The 18042-nt window shown below is 40.9% G+C and overlaps 1 protein-coding gene across 3 annotated transcripts in view; it reads left to right on the plus strand.

Moving 5' to 3' along the window:
• Positions 1–18042, plus strand: part of TOX4 (TOX high mobility group box family member 4) — a 966801-nt gene that overhangs the window by 158615 nt on the left and 790144 nt on the right. For all 3 annotated transcript variants that reach the window (XM_044057880.1, XM_044057879.1, XM_044057881.1), the window contains exon 2: positions 16092–16160. In XM_044057880.1, the coding sequence (XP_043913815.1) occupies positions 16092–16160 (69 nt within the window). The remainder of the gene's footprint in view (positions 1–16091; positions 16161–18042) is intronic.

Raw genomic sequence — 18042 nt, forward strand, 5'->3', positions numbered from 1 at the left:
AATTCTCTCTGCCTCCCCTCCAGAGGATTTCTCATTTGGTGAAGTCCTGCATTCCACTAGGGAACATTTTCAATGGCAAGGCCAGGAATTCTCTGACTCCAGGAAAAGGCTTCGTACCTTCCTCAAGCTTCCCCAGCACAGACTTTTGGCTATCCCTCCAGTTATGGATGTTTTGGATGATGTTTTCTCTGACTCCAGTGCCAACCCTGATTCTCTTCCTCCTGCTCCTTTCAAGCCGGACAGATATTATAGGGTCCCGGACACTCACAAGCACCTTTTTAAGGCTCACTCTGTGGATCTAGAAACTATTTCACAGGGCCCCAAGGGAGTGGCTTCCTCCTCTGCCAAAAACCCATTGCCAGCTGACAGAGAAGCAAGGTCCCTGGAGAGATGGGGTAAAAAAGTATATACCTCTACTACCCTAGCCATGAGGTCTCTTAACTGCCTTTTTCACATGTTTCAGTACCAAGATTTTCTCCTGGATGATTTACAGAAAAAGTTAGCCTCTCCTGAGCCTATTGATAAAAAGGCACTGCAGGATCATATTCATAACACTCAGCAGGTTAATAACCATTTTCTGCAGTGTGGTTATGATGCACTGGAAGCTTCATGTAGGGCAGCTATAACTGGGGCTGTGATACGTAGACATGCTTGGTTGAAGGATTAGTCTTTGCCTGACCATGTTAAAGTAAAGTTACTGGATGCACCTTTGGAAAAACAAAAGCTTTTTGGTGCTACTGCACAAGATGTTTTGAAATCCATAGAGGAAAAAGCAAAGTCAATACAGACAGCCAAGGATTTCCTTCAGGTTCAGCCACCCAGATTCAGCAGAAACTGGCCCTCCAAGAATTGGTCCTTCCCCGGCTCTGACAAGTTTCAAAGGGGAAAAAGCAGACGTGCCCGAGGTAGAAGGCAATACCGAGGATCTTACAGGGGCCGCCAATGGCAACCTCCAAATCAGTGGCGCAGACAGTTCAGCTGCACCACAAGGACAATCACAATGACTTGACTTTCGTGCCGCCTACAAAGGTTCAAAGAGAAGCACCTTTGGGCGGAAAATTAGCCTTATTCTCACAAAACTGGCATATCTTAACCAAGGGCAATTGTGGATTCTGGATTTGATAGACAAATGTTACAGATTCCACTTCCACACATGACCAATAAGACAAGGCATGCCAAACCTGCCACATCATCAAAAGGCAGAGGCACTCATTCAAGTTTCCAAGCTTTTAAGTATAAAAGCAATAGAAAGGGTTCCTCCTCAGGAGCAAGGCCAGGGATTTTATTCAAGACTGTTCCTGGTTCCAAGAAAAGAAAACAAATGGAGACCCATACTGGACTTGTCAACTCTAAACACTTTCCTCATTGTGCCAAAGTTCAAAATGCTGACGTTGCAGCAACTTCTTCCCATGTTGGGCAAGGGGTCTTGGCTGGTCACTCTGGACCTCAAGGAGGCATACCTGCATGTCCCAATCAGACAAAGCTGCAGAAGATACCTCAGATTTCTTGCAGGGACAGAGCATTATCAATTCTCAGCATTGCCGTTTGGCTTATCTACTGCGCCCAGAGTGTTCACGAAATGCCTGGCATCAGTAGTGGCACACTGCAGACTACAGGGGATTCAAATATACCCCTACTTGGACGACTGCCTCATACAAGCAGACAACAAACAAACCTTAAAAGGGAATTTGGACTATGTCATGCATCTACTGCAGGCCTTGGGATACACAGTCAACATTCAGACATCAAACTTACTACCATCCCAACAAATTATATTCCTAGGAGCCAAACTGGACACGGAAAACCAAATGGCCTACCTCACAGAGGAAAAACAGCAACATTTACCAGAGTACTTCAAAGGCCTAGCAAAGCTTTCCCAGCTGACTGCAAGGAAAATCCTGCAGGCCCTGGGTTTCATGGCATCTTGCATCCTTCTGATACCTTTGGCAAGACTTCATATGAGAAAGCTGCAATGGTATTTAAAAAACTTATGGTCTCAACACAACAGCCTAGAGGACATAATCCCACTTATTCCATGTCTGCAGAAGGAATTTCTATGGTGGGCTCAAGCCAGTCAACTAAACAAAGGCATGCCTTTCAACAGACCTCAAGCAGACCAAATGATAACAGACGCCTCAGACCATGGATGGGGGGGCGCACATGGAGGGCAGATGCATTCAAGGTCTTTGGTCGCCAAAGGAAAGACATCTGCACATAAACCACAAGGAGATGTTGGCAGTGATGCATGCCATCGAAACTTTCAAAAAATCACTAAAACAAGGACATTTGCTAATAAGGACAGACAACACCACTGTCATGTGGTACATAAACAAGCAGGGGGGCACTCATTCTTATCCCCTCTGCAGACTAACAATGCTTCTCTGGGAAAAATCCCTGAGCCTGAAGATACATTTACAATCCCAGTTTGTACCAGGCAAGGACAATGTACTGGCGGACAATCTGAGCAGAAATTTCATGGATCCACACGAATGGATACTGCACCCTCACATTTTCTCTCAACTGACAAGGACATGGGGAAGACCGGACGTAGATCTTTTTGCTTCCCACTTAAATCATCACCTGGAAAAGTTCTGCACAAGGAATCACCACCCTCTAGCTTGGAAAACGGATGCTCTCTCCTTCAGCTGGAATTCTCTAAAAATTTATACATTCCCTCCCCTGCCTCTGCTGACCAAGGTGATGCTGAAGATCAAAGCAGAACAACCAACAGGCATCTTGATAGCTCCAGACTGGCCAAGGCAACACTGGTACCCATTGCTATTGACCATAACTCGGACCAAACCATGGCCTCTGACCCTATGGCCCCTGCTCCTAACTCAACACAATTACAGGACTGTTCATCAAGACCTGAAAACATTGCATCTGACAGCCTGGAGGCTACCATGACTTCACCTAACTCTCTTTCCAAATCTGTTCAAGAGATCTTGCTGGAAGCACGCAGACCTTCCACCAGAAAAACCTATTCAGCCAAGTGGAAGAGATTCAGCATCTGGAATGCCAACAGGGGTCAGGACACAGCATTACTGAGTATACCTCAGATATTAGAATACTTGGCAGAGCTATTTCATACTGGACTCTCATACTCCTCAATAAAGATTCATGCCTCAGCAATCTCAGCAAAATACAACTGTGACCCTCCAGTGTTTTCGCATCCTCTGCTAAGACAATTTCTAAGAGGGATAAAGAATATCAAACCTCCCAGAAAACAGCCAGTGCCTGCATGGGACCTCAACTACGTGTTGGAAAAACTAACTCTTCCTCCATTCGAGCCAGCAGCAACCTCAGAAATGCAATTTCAGTCATGGAAGACGGCCTTCTTATTGGCAGTCACCTCTACAAGAAGAGTTTCGGAGATACAGGCACTCATGGCAGTGCCCCCCTTCCTCATTTTTCATCAAGACAGAGTCTCTCTAAGAACCTATCCTACATTCATGCCAAAAGTAATTTCCAGGGTGTCTCTAAATCAAGCTATTCATCTACCTACATTCTTCCCCAATCCTCAAAATAAGGGGGAAAAACTACTGCATACTTGGGACGTACACAGACAACTACGCTACTACTTGGACAGAACTAAGGCCACCAGAAGGTCTGACCAGCTGTTTGTAGCCTCTGCTGCTGGAGTACAAGGAAAAGCAATCTCCAAACAAACAATTTCAAAATGGATTGGACATTGCATCAGATTTTGCTATTCTTTCCATGGAAAAGGTGTGCCAGCCAATATTAGGCCACATTCCACCAGAGCTATAGCCACTTCCACAGCTTTCCTAAGAGGAATGGCAACAAAGGACATTTTAGAGGCTGCTACATGGAGCTCCGTGCATACATTTACCAAGCACTACAACCTGCCCTTATACTCCAGATCCCGAGCAGGCTTTGCTTCGGCAGTCCTGCAGGGGATCTTAGCTACACCATCCTTATCATAGTTCCATCCACCCCCAGCTTGGCTATGGTATTCAACCCATAAGTTATGACTGCAGTTGCATTCTTGAAGGGCATAGTACAGTTTTGTACCTACCATAAATGTAGATGTCCGATAGATATGCAACTGCAGTCGGATTTTCCCACCCTCCTACCCCTCTGTATCCTTCTTTTTGGGTCCCTACCCCTCTTCCCTTCAGCTGGGGTATCTCCTATGGTGTATCTGTTTATTACTGTTGTGCATGTTTGGTATTATTTTTATCCTTTTACCAAATTTAGCCTTCCTAAGGGGGCACCTGACATCTGGGGCAAGAAACACTGAAGAAGATGGCGTCGGCCGATGCCTTTATACTCCAGCCGTTGTGACGTCGGAGAGGAGGTGACACCGGCCGACGCCGGACCCAGACTTTGGAATTCGGCCGATCGAGGGCTGCCTGAGGCAGGACAACCCATATGTAATGACTGCAGTTGCATATCTATCGGACATCTACATTTATGGTAGGTACAAAACTGTACTTTTCCTTTAGTGGGTCTTGGGATGGGATGTGGCTGTCCATGGTGATAAGCTTGTGGTCAGATCTTACCAGGGAGGATTTGATTTCAGTTGTAGAACAACATTCGCCCATGTTGGTAATGACCAGGTTAAGGATGTTTCTACCCTGGTGCGAGTAAGAATGAGTTGGTCCAGGGCGTTGGAATTAATGAATTCCAGAAAATGTTGAGCAAGTGTGTTGGGACACGAGTAATTTTCTCAGTTAATTGGGGGGTAAGTCTCCCATTATAAGGGTATTGGGTTGTATCGTAATATTTTCCTGTGTATTTAGGAATGTGGAGTGGCAGTTTTTGGACATGGTTGGGGGATCTATAGCAGGCTACAACCTGGATTGCAGTTTTTCCCGGTGTTAGCTGTACCTGAAAAATCTCTGATGTGTTATGTTGGGCTACTTGTCTGGAGGTATGCACATCTTTTATGAATGTTGTGATGTTCGTGTTTCACTGTTGCAGTCATTACACTTGGGTTATCCTGCTGGCAGGCTACCCGCAGTCAGCCTGAATTCCAAAGTCCTGGTCTGGCGTCGGTTGCTGTCGCCTCCTCCCTGACGTGTGTGCGCCGTGGGTATAAAAGATGTAGCCGACGCCATTTTCTCCAGTCTTTCTTGCCGCGCGGTGCCCAAAGCAAAAGCAGTTCGCAAGTGCTAGTCGGCTGACTCCTGATATTTTCGAAATTGAATTTCAGATCAGAAGACTTCAATAAAGCTAAGTACCCCGTTGGGGAAACTTTTTTTTTTTTCTTGCTGCAGACCGATGTCAGAAAAAGTTAACAATTGTATTTCTTGTGGGAAGCCAATACTTCATAAGGATTTTCATTCTTACTGTATTCCTTGCCTAGGCCCTGACCACAACATTGCTAGTTGTCAATTTTGTGCTAGATTTAACCAACGCACTATTAAGCGTTGGTACGATTTTGCTTTTCATTACTTTGGCAGAAGGTTTAACTATATAATGCCGTTGGAACAGCTGACTACCAGAGTTCATAAAAAGCGCAAGGAAAAAAGACAGGCATCCGAGGTCCAAAACCGATGACGAAGCCTCTTCTAGGCCAGTCGCCGGTTCGCCTGTTCTCAGTGAGGTGCTTTCGCAGCCCTTGACACCTGCTTCCTCAGAGCAACAGGCCGCCTCCGACTCCCATGTGGAGACAACTAGGCCTCTGGATACTCAAGGTATTGGGCCTTTGGAAACTAATCCCTCAGATGGGTCCGGAGCCGCTGAGCAGGCCTTGGCTTCTGAGGGTGTTTTCAGACCTACACAGCTTTATATCAAGCCAACTTCAGCATCCAAGACAAAGACTAAAGCGATTTTAAAGGCAAGGAAACAAGTACAGCATTCTCCAGGACAGACATCCATGCCTAAGAAACAGATGCTCAAAATGGCCGAAGACCTAATTACTTTGATCAAGGGTTCCCATCCCCCTCATGATAAGAGGCCTAGGCAAGACACCGAATATGATTCCTCTGATCAGGTTTCCATTTCCTTTGACTCCTCTTCAGAACAGGGATACTCTATTCTTCCCTATAAGGATTCTGATGCTGAAGAATCTATCCCTTTAGCTTCTCCTGAGGATTACTCCTTTAGGGAAACCCTGCATACCATGAGGGAGCATTTCCACTGGGAGAGCCAAGATTATTCAGATTCTAAGAAAAGGCTTAAAGACTTTCTTCTACTACCTCAGCACAGACCTCTTGCTATTCCACCTGTTCTAGACATTGTAGATGTATTTTCAGAGTCCGGACTGTCTCTCAACTCTTTACCTCCTGCACCTGTTAAGCCAGACAGATACTACAGGGTTCCAGATTCTCATAAATTTGTATATAAAATCCCTGCTGCTGACCCAGAAACTATTTTTCAGTGTCCCAAAGGTGTCAAGGCTGCTACTGCAAAAAACCCTGTCCCCTCAGAGATTTTAGGGCACTGGACAGATGGGGGAAAAAAGTTTACACTTCTGCTACCTTGGCTGTAAGGGCTTTAAATTGTCAGTTTCATATGCTTAAATATCGGCAATACTTAATGTCTCTGCTAAAACAGAAAATGTTGACAAATTCTGATTCTTCTGAGAACAAGGAAATGCAGGATTTATTGCATGCAGCTGAACAAGTGGGAAAACATACTTTGCAATGTGGTTTTGATTCACTGGTGTCCTCTTGCAGGGCCGCTGTAACAGGTTCTGTCATTAGAAGGCATGCTTGGCTAAAGGAACAGACTCTGCCTGATCATGTTAAAGCAAAATTATTGGATGCTCCATTACAGCATGATACTTTGTTGTTAAGGCAGAAGAGGTGTTGAAGAAAATGGAGGATAAAGCTAAATCTATGCAGACAGTGAAGGATTTCTTACAAGTACAGCCACCCAGATTTAGCAGGAACTGGCCTTCTAAGAATTGGTCCTTTCCTGTGTCACAGGCCACAAAGAGGCAGATATAGACACCCTAGAGGCAGATAACAGCCCCAGGGCTCATACAGGCCCAAAGAATGGGGTGCTTCTACCTCCAAAAGCGGAGAAGACAAATCACAGCCATATAGGAAACGGTCCCAATGACTTCCCCCTGCCAGTGCCAAGCATTTATCTTTTGGCAGCAAAAACAACACGAATTCCCCACGAATCAGTTTAATGTAGAAATCAGTCTTAGCGCCTCTGCCACAACAGCCTTCCAAGAGTACATAGATAATAATGTACACACACTCTCTTTTATACCTGACACAATTAATTAACCAAAGTCAATTATCCACTTAATCAGTTGAAATCCAGATTTAAAATAACAAGACATAAAAAACTAACCAAATACATACAATACATATAATACAGAAAATATACATTAAAGTAAACATCTCCAATTGACTTCTTTGTTAAGACCCATCAGTGACAACGTATTATATTTCAATATGAAAATAGTTTCTTTATGTAATAAAATATTCTTCAATAATTTATTATCCCCTTTTTTTTTTTTTTTTTTTTTTTTTTTTTTTTTAACAAAAACTTGTTCCAAAATAGTTTCCTCCAATAAATTAACATTGCAGTTGTGTTTCTCCACAAAATGCAATGCTACCGGACTTTCTAATGCTCCCCTTTTAATATCACAAATATGCTCCTGCAACCTTACTTTAAACTTTCTTTTTGTTTCACCAATATAAAAAAGGTTGCAGGGGCACCTGAGACGATAAATAACCCCAGAGGTATGACATGAAAAACAATTTATTGGTGTAAACCTTATACCATTTATTTTGGGAAAATATAGTTTGATATGAGAACATATATTGCAAGAACAACAAGGTATAGTACCATAGGTAAGCGATAAAGGACTAAATTGATTACTAGGGCCAACATAATAAGCTTTAACTAGTTTAACTCCTAAATTCTGTCCTCTTTTATATGAAACCTTGGGTATAATAGGAATAAGTTTACTCATAAATTCATCCTGTAGCAAAAGTTTCCAATAATATTTAATATATTCCCAAATTTTATCACTTAATAAACTAAAAGTAGTCACAAAATAAATATCTTGTTGTTCTTTACTATTATTCTGTTGTTGCTTAATAATTCTCTTACCAGACCATATATTTTTATTTTTCGCCCCATTAACCGAATATTCATTGTCAATATTATAATCAGTACCAACTTTTAATAGTTTATCAATAGATTCTGTAATCAAATCAATACTGTAACCTCTTTGTAAAAACATATTAATGGAACCATTAATTTGTCTCTCTAAATCCAGTCCATCACTACATAATCTGGACAATCTGACTATTTCTCCATAAGGTAAAGATCTCAATGTATGAGGAGGATGGCTCGTACCAAATATTGGTTGCTATCCACAAACTTACAATGTACCGTAGTAGAAATGCGGCCATCTATACCTCCTGTTAAACAAATATCTAAAAAATTTACTTTATTTCCAAATTGGAAATCATCAAATTTAATATTATACTGATTGTTATTAATATCTGAAACAAATTTAGGTAAAAAATCAGAACCTCCCTTACATAAAAAAATGAAATCATCAGTATAACGAAAATAAAGTAAAACATTATGTTGAAAAAATACATTAGTATAAATATATTCCAACTCAAATTTGGCCATAAATAAATTAGCGTACATGGGGGCAAAAGGTGCCCCCCATGGCTGTACCTCTCAACTGATGATAAATCACTTCATTAAAACTAAAAAAAAATATTAGCTAAACAAAAATTTGTTAAATCCATAATGTAATGTGAAGGACTATCTCCCAAAAAATAATGTAATCCTTGCATTCCATCTTTATGACCAATATTTGTGTATAGACTGACCACATCTACACTGACCCAAAACATATTTTCTGTCCACAAAATCTGAGAGATCTTATCAATAAAATCAAAAGAATATTTTATATAGGAATCAAGTTTTTCCACAAAAGGCAACAAATAATTATGTATAACAATACCAACATTCTGTAAAAAAAATTGGTAGCGGCTACAATAGGACGGCCTGGAGGACTCAGTAAATTCTTATGTAATTTAGGAAGACAATAGAACGTGACCAACTGACAATTATCCACACACAATTTCTTGTCCAAATCATTTTTGGCAAAATAACCCAACCATATACCTCTTTCAATTAAAACAGTATATTCCTTCATAGCATTTAGGTATTTAGTTTGTTCACTTATTTCATGTCAAGGAATCACTCAGATGTTTCATACACATCTCATAATATTGGGTATAGTGAAGTAAGACAATTTTATTGCCTTTGTCAGAGGGCTTAATAACTAAATCACGTCTATTCATAAGATTTTTCAAGGCACACCATTCATTCTTTGTCATGTTATAACTCCAAGAACTTCTGTTACATGAATTCACAAGTTCCTGGATGGAAAAATAAAGCATCTCAGAAAACTGAGTAACAGTCTGATTAGTATATGGAGGTATAAATTTACTATGAAACTCAATACCATCAGTGTTTAACAAAGAATAAGCATTAGGGGAAATAAAATAGTCAACATCATCTGATAAACATGAAAAGAAACGATCTACACCATTGTCACTATTAGAACTGTAAGTAAGACTCTTCCCATATGTACATTCATTCCCTTGTGCAAAAAAGCATTTTAGATATAATTTTCTGACAAACTTAAATACTACTTGTTTAATGAAATAATACCTTGGTGTAACAGTAGGTACAAATTTAAAACCTAACTGAAGAACAGCTGCTTCTTCATTGGTTAAAACAGAGCCAGATAAATTAATAACATTAGAAACAGGAAAAGAAACTGTGTCCAATATTTCAGTTCCATCTACCTTGTTTAAATGTTTAACTTGTCCTTCACGCATTGGAGAACAGAAACCAGTTCCCTTATTTCCTCTCTTGGCACTGTCTTCATTGTAACGAAAACGTTTTTGATGTGCTACAGGATCCTGAGTGCCAGGTAAAGGGGGAAATTCATGAATTTCACCCTCAGAGTCCGTAGTAAGACATAAACCATCCGAAGAAGCAAAAGAAACAGAGAATTGTTTTTTACTAGCCTTCGCCATTTGCCCTGAACGGAAACTTTGTTTCTTTTTCCACAAAAACGCACGCCCATTAGTGTAATCGCGTATGTCTCTCTTAATTTTGGTAGATTTAAGGTGGACCTGTTCATTCTCATATTTATTTAATTTTTCCTTAATGTTCTTAAAAATATCAAGAATTTTCCGGTCTCCTATCTCATTCAGTAACTTCGAATGCATTTTGTGTAGTTGATCCTGAAGTTTTTTGTATAATAATTGCTCCCTTTCTACTAGTATATTAACCCATTCCATAGCACAAGTATGTGCTGCAGCTAACCAACGGTCTTTAAATACTAAATCAACATCATCAGAAGAATCAAAGGGAGTCGCTGGGCTTTTAAAAGCCCTCGAGTCTCGTGGAGCAATATCTAGCTCAACATGTCTGGTTAAACCTAATAAATTAAAGTGACAGCGTGTTCCTCTAAAAATAAGTTTTTCAAAATCATCCACATTGTCCTGAATTTCTTGAGGGAACATATTAGAGGAGCGCCCACCAAGAGCTCCAAACGGATTATGAAATTTCTGCCTTCTATCCTCCATAAATTTAAATACACTATCAGCTGGAATGGGGCTCACCGTTAGAAATAGAAGTAGACAAAACAGTTCTCATACCAACAGGAGCATCCGCAACTACAGGAGGAGCCAACGAAGTTTGCACGACAACCAGAACATTAGCCACACTAGGAACATTAGAAGCAGCAGTCAAAACAGGTACTGGTAAACCATGAATAAGGAAATTGTCCGTAGTTTTTTGTGAAGTCCTACTCGATGCACCTAGGATTCCTAAACCACCAGGAACCGGAGGGGTAGCTGAACCATTCACAATAGGAACAGTCTCTTGCCGAAAAACTCTGGGAGTGTTCAACAGGGAATTCGAATCCATGAATTCAAAAACAAAATCTTTTGGCAGCACCCTTGGGGGAAAAGCTAGCACGTTTTTCACAAAATTGGCACATGATCACCCAGGACAAATGGGTCTTAAATATAGTCTCTCAGGGCTACAGGTTTCACTTTCACACCCTTCCAAAGGCAAAAGGTATGCCAGACCTGCCACACAATCAGTGGGCAGAGGCACGAAAACAAGTTTAATCTCATGGACATTGAGGGCTATTCAGCCAAGTGCCACAACAAGAGCAGGGACAAGGATTTTACTCAATACTTTTCTTAGTACCAAGAAAGGACAAAGCATGGAGACCAATTCTGGACCTGTCTATTCTAAATACTTTTCTGGATATTCCGAAATTCAAAATGTTGACTCTGCAGCAGCTTCTGCCCATGCTGGGCAAGAAGGCTTGGCTATTAACTTTGGACCTCAAAAAGGCATAACTGCATGTCCCAATCAGACAATCTTGCAGAAGATACCTCAGATTCACAGCTGGCTCAATGCACTACCAATTCTCTGCACTGCCCTTTGGCTTATCTACTGCGTCCAGGGTCTTCATAAAATGCCTGGCACCAGTAATTGCATTTTGCAGACAGAGGAATTCAAATATGTCCCTACTTGGATGACTGCCTTATTCAAGCAGAGACCAAAGACATTCTATGAAAGCATCTGGCATTTGTAAAAAGATTACTAATTTGCCTAGGGTACACAGTAAACGAAAAGAAATAAAAAGTAGTACCCTTAAAGAGATAATATTCCTGGGTGCAAGCTTAAATACAACTGCCCAGATGGCTTATCTCACACCAGATAAACAAAGGCAACCGACTTCTTACTTCCAAAGCATGGCAACAAAGACCCAGTTCTCTGCAAGAAAAATTCTGCAGGCTCTGGGCTACATGGCCTTCTGCATTCTGCTAATTCCATATGCAAGACTGCATATGAGGAAACTACAATGGTATCTAAAAAGTGTTGGGACTCAACATTGCCACAGCCTGGAATCATTAATTTCACTCATTCCCTGCCTGCAACAGGAGTTTCGATGGTGAGCACAGGCCTGTCACCACAACAAGGGACAGCTATTCACTTTACCCACAGCCAGGCAAACACTAACAGATGCATCAGATTATGCCTGGGGGCCCACATGGCAGGAAAATGTATTCAGGGCACATGGCCCCCAAGCCAAAGGCATCTTCACATCAATCAAAAAGAGATGCTAGCTGTACAAAATGCCCTGACAGCCTTCAAGGACCTACTTAATCCAGGACAGCTGCTGATAAAGATGGACAACACCACAGTTACATGGTACATAAACAAGCAGGGGGGGCACCCATTCCTACCCCCTCTGCAGACAAGCCATAATTTTGTGGAACACAGCATTGACTTACCAAGTACATCTGCAAGCACAATTCCTGCCAGGAAAAACAAATACTCTGGCAGACGAACTAAGGAGAAACCTCATGGATCCTCACGAGTGGAAACTAGATCCACAAATCTTCAGCATGATAGCAAGGAAATGGGGATGTCCAGATATAGATCTTTTTACCTCCTCTCTCAACTGCCAACTTCAGAGATTCTGCACAACGACTTATCACGAGCAAGCATGGAAGGTGGATGCTTTGTCATTCAGCTGGAACAAACTTACAGTATATGCCTTTCCTCCACTGCCTCTCCTCCCCAAGATACTCTAAAGGTCAGACGAGAGAAGCCACAAATGATACTGATTGCCCCGGATTGGCCACGCCAACACTGGTACTCAATCCTAAGGAGCTTGTCTCTAGGCCCAGCCTGTACATTGCCTCAAATTCCTCATTTACTGACACAACAAAACAATCAGATCCTGCACAGCCAACTCAGAACCCTAAATCTAGCTGCATGGCGGATAGTGTAACCATTCAGAATACACCTCTCTCTAAAGCGGTTATGGATGTTATTTTGGAGGCCAGGAGGCCCAGCACCAGAAAATCTTATGCAGAAAAATGGAAGAGATTCTGTGCTTGGAACCAGGCACAAGGAAGTGACATGCTTGTTTCAAATATTCCTCAGATTTTACAATACCTAACTGAGATGCTGGAACAAAGTCCTATCCTTCTCTTCAATTAAGATCCATGTCTCTGCCATTTCAGCTCATTACAATACAGACCCACCTATTTTTTCACATCCATTGCTTAGGCAGTTCCTCAGGGGGGGCCAAAAACATAAGACCTCCAAGGAGAGCACCAATACCTGCATGGGACCTCAATTTTGTCTTGGAAAAACTCACACTGCCTCCTTTTGAGCCAGCCAATACAGCTGAGATAAAATTCTTATCATGGAAAACAGCTCTGCTCCTAGCAATAACTTCAGCAAGAAGAGTCTCAGAGTTGCAGGCATTAATGGCTGTGGAACCTTTCATCTTCCATCCGGACAGGGTTTCTCGAAGTACAAACCCAACATTTATGCCTAAGGTAGTGTCCAGTGTGGCTCTTACCCAAACCATTCATTTGCCTACCTTTTACCCAAACCCACAGAATAAAGGGGAGAGACTTCTGCATTCTTTGGACATACACAGACAGCTACGCTTCTACTTGGACAAAACTAAAGCTTTCAGAAAGACTGAGCAACTTTTAGTGGCATATGCTGCAGGATCACAAGGAAAGGCCATCTCAAAGCAGACTATTTCAAAATGGATAGGACACTGCATTCGTTTCTGCTACTCACAACATGGCAAATCAGTGCCTAAGGGCATTAGACCACATTCTACCAGGGCAGCAGCCACATCAGCAGCCTTCCTCGGAGGAGTACCAACTAAGCATATTTTGGAGGCTGCAACTTGACTTCACTGCACACTTTTACTAAGCACTACCACTTACCTCTACTCTAAATCCAGAGCAGGCTTTGCCACTGCAGTTCTGCAAGGCCTTATAGCCACTCCTAATTCTGTTTAGACACAGCCGCCCAACCTCAGCTTTGGGATTCAACCCAAGTGTAATGACTGCATCAGTGAAACACGATGAACATAGTACAGTTGTGTACCTACCATAAATGTAGATGTTCGAGTGTATTCACTGTTGCAGTCCAGGTTACCCACCCACCATCCCTCTTTCTTTGCTGGGACTTATCTGTACTTCTCTATTCTATACAACCTATGTGGTGTATTTGCTTGTAGATGAAGGTATTGTTTATTTCAGTGCATGTTTTTATAAGCTATGTTTTTTAGCCTACCCTTTTGTGGGCACCTGACATCTGGGGCAAGAACAACTGAAGAAAATAGCGTCGGCTGCATCTTTTATACCCTTGGCACACTGACGTCAGGGAAGAGGCGACAGCAACCGACGCCGGACCAGGACTTTGGAATTCAGGCCGACTGCGCGTAGCCTGCCAACAGGATAACCCAAGTGTAATTACTGCAACAGTGAATACACTCGAACATCTACATTTATGGTAGGTACACAACTGTACTTTAATATTTTAATTACTGCATCTGCATTAGTCTTACTGTCATTCAGACTGTCTTCATTGTTATGTCTTGCATGAGGACCAAAGCAACATAATTTCATTCTTCTTGCATTGCTGAGTATATCTGATCAACATAGTTTACTTTGACTATTGTCTGTATCCCTAATTGCAGTTATCCCTATTGGCAGAATCTCCTTTCTCCATTCCCGTGTTGACTTACTACTAAAAATACTTTCTTCTACTTTATGAATTTAATAATGTGTATGATTATTATTTTCCTTAAAGGTCTGCATCAGAAATAAGTTTCTCCTTGTTTCTTGAACTTCCCGCAGGCTCATCTCTCTTCACTTTGAATTATAGTTTTCTGCTTGTGCTATGTATAGGAGCGTTAACTGTGTTGCTCTGAAATACCCCTTCAAATCGGGTAATCCTAATCTGCCCTGTTGGAAGAATAAGCATATCCCTCTTGACAGTTGGCTTCTTCCCCTCACAGATATAATTCTTCAGCTCTTTTTTATTAATTGCTCTCCACACCTTCTCTGGTTGATAAAAATATGCCTGACCTGTATATAACACTAAGGGACTAAACTCATTTTGACTTGTATCTTACTATCGATATCCATATAACAGAGCTTCCATTTTCTCAGTTTTTTATCATCTTTTTAGTCTCTTCCCACATATCCGTAGATGCCACACCGGAATCATTTTTAATCCATACTGTTAAATTCTTCTTGTTGTTATGTCCATATAAGTAAGGATGTTGCTGAATCAATTCGTATGGGGGTACATAATTTACCGCACTTGCCTTTGTTTAATTGATTTTGTATCCTGAAAAGAATGCCTCTGGCTCTTTTTTGAGAAAAATTGCTTGAATACAGTTTGACAGAATATGCTAAAACTGAAATTTTAAGTGCTCTCTTGAATACATTTTCATCTTTCCTCGGCATAAGCCCTTAAATGGGTTTTTAACCTTCCATTCCATTTCAAAATATAACATTTTTTGTCCTACCTGTTCTGGTTTCTCTTTCAAAATAGAAGATTGTGTTCTCGGTAATGTTTCGGCAAACAGTTTCCAAAAAGTGGTTGGGAGGGTCAAAGATGAAATATCTACCCTCCCAGAACTCCTGCTGTGTCATCACTATGTCATATTTTACAAAGATAAGGAAACTGAGAATAAATCCTTTTGTGTCTTGGGTTACTTCTGAGTCCCACTGTTTTCTTTCCATAGTCTACAAGTAAAAGGAGAGAAATCTTCACTTCACATTATGGATGTCCATAGCCCAATCTGGTACAGTATTGACTGAATAAAATTGTTCAGGGTATGTGATCAATCATTTATCACTTATGAAGCTAAAAATAAAGTACAACTGGTGTCTAACAAACTATTTCTAAAGGGTGGTCCCATGCTGTTACCTTTTGTTCTCACCATAAGTCATTTCCATGCAAAGCCAGGGCTGGCTCTTCTAGAGTCCTGGCTCTTTCCCTTTTTGGAAAGGGGTAGACTAGAGGTAGCACTTTGGCCTTGGACACTTTTAACAAACACTATAAACTCCCTTACTCAGTAGGCAGTGGTACTGGTCCAGTGTTGCTTAAGGCTATTGCAGTAGTGATGTAATAACAATAGATGGTTGAATCCACACAGTTTTGATTTGTTGTGAAGAAATTGACAGGTGCAAAGGCTTTTGAAGTGATTAGTATCTGTTGTAGTTATATCCTGACTTTGAACATTAATCTTAAATGTTGTTTTTCCTTTGCAGTTTCCTGAAGGGAATGACAACTACTTGACCATTACTGGCCCTGGACACCCTTTTCTTACTGGAGCAGAGGTCAGTTACGGTCTTCAAACTTATTTGTATGCCCTCTTTAAGTTCGCTGCCTTTCTACGTACCAAAACGTTTTTTTTCCAGCAGTTTCTTGTCTTTTCATGAAGTTTCCTTTTGCAGCATTAACTGTATTTTGTAATAAAGTCAACTGTTTCACACTTTGGAACTGGTAGGCATCCAGCACTTTTGTTCAAGTGTTTGGAAAGCAGATTGGTGTCCCACAAGACTGTCTTTGGCCCTTTTGTGTTTAACATCTTTATAAACAATTTAAGTATACAACATGCATCCCTTGAACAAAATACAGACTATTCCACCCTTATTTGCTTCTCAATCTAGAAAACCTAAGAGAGATTACACAATGTGCCTTTAACTGTACCGAAAACTGGCTTTGTAACCACCAACTCATTAGTTCAGCGAAAACCAAACTCCTGTTGGTCTTCCTCAAGTCACTTACCCATGAGAAACATAACTTTCAAATCAGATCCCTAAACAGTACACCGATTGAAGTAGTGCCCTTCACAAAACTGCTGGGGGTAACAATAGATGACCGCCTCAAATTTGGTCTCCACATACAGAGCAATATAAAAACTCTCAGAAAACTAGGAATGCTATATAGAACCAAAACATTTTACTGCATCCACTGGTTACTTTTTCCACTACATACCTGCTCCTCTCTTTATTAGATGGTTCACCCATGTTGACTAACCTTCAGACCACCCATAAAATCTTAAGTAGAACAATGTTATGGGGGTAGCCATGTTTGTAGCTAATACAAGTCACAGAGCACACCACTGTTCTGCACTAAAAACTCTACATTAGCTAGAATTAGTCCAACGAAATTATACTTCTGTTAATGCACACAATTATGTTTAATCGCACTTCTTGTCTAGCTCGAAGTACAGTTCTACACCACTGCCTCCCCAGTAGTCACCTTTGATCAAAAACTGCAGTTCATCTGTACTCACACTGTGTAGCAAAAGTCTGGAATATGATCCTTGCTTCAGTCAGGGCAGTACATAACATACTTTTATTTAAGCTGCAGCTGAAAAAATTCCCCTCTGCCTCCTGACTGCACTTGCTGCACTTTTTGCTAATAATTTCAGATCCTTGTCCTCTAATACCTGTACACACTCATTCTTTTTTCTTTTTATTTCACTTAAAGTTAACCTTGTTTTTTTTCTCATTATTTCTGTCTCCCATATCTACTCCACTTATTACCTCTCATGTTTCCCTTCCCACCTCATCCATTGTCTGAATGTTCCACTTGACATTTGCTTTGAATGAGAAATAAATTCTCACACTTATAACACGTTAGTACATTTCAATAGTACATTGTATTGTGCTTATCTTGTTTTTTTAATGACTGTATCATTTTACATTTGTATTAATAGATATATTTATGTATATTGTAATATCAGTTTTCACCTTTTGTATATGTAATTTTTGTTTTATTTGTGGTTCTTTTCTTCTTGGGCCTCCACTGAAAATGGATAAAATTATCCAGTCAGACTTTTTCAGTAAACAGACATTAGTAAATCGAGATGTAGTAATCCCAGTTACTGTGGCCATTGTATATGGAATGGATCTTTCCAAGGGTACAGTATGTCTGTCCAGTCTACAAAGCGTCAATCACTCTCCTTGCATGCTGTATGTCCGCCTTTGGCATGAACAGATGTACCAGTGTAAGAGGTACTCCAAAACTCGGAACTTTCTTGCTGCTAGTGTATGTGTATGCAAAGCGTGATTGAAGTCACCTGTAGTGTTTCCATGTAGTCATCTACCTGAAGACCGTGAGCTGAAGCCAAGTACCCTGTTGGGGACCTTTCCTGTTTCTTTTAAGCATTTAGCAAGAAACATCTGTCAGGAAAGTTATTGTGGGAAGAAA

This window comes from Protopterus annectens, chromosome 16.part0 (genome assembly GCF_019279795.1).
Source record: "Protopterus annectens isolate FY-2018-M chromosome 16.part0, PAN1.0, whole genome shotgun sequence".
Lineage (NCBI taxonomy): Eukaryota > Metazoa > Chordata > Ceratodontiformes > Protopteridae > Protopterus > Protopterus annectens.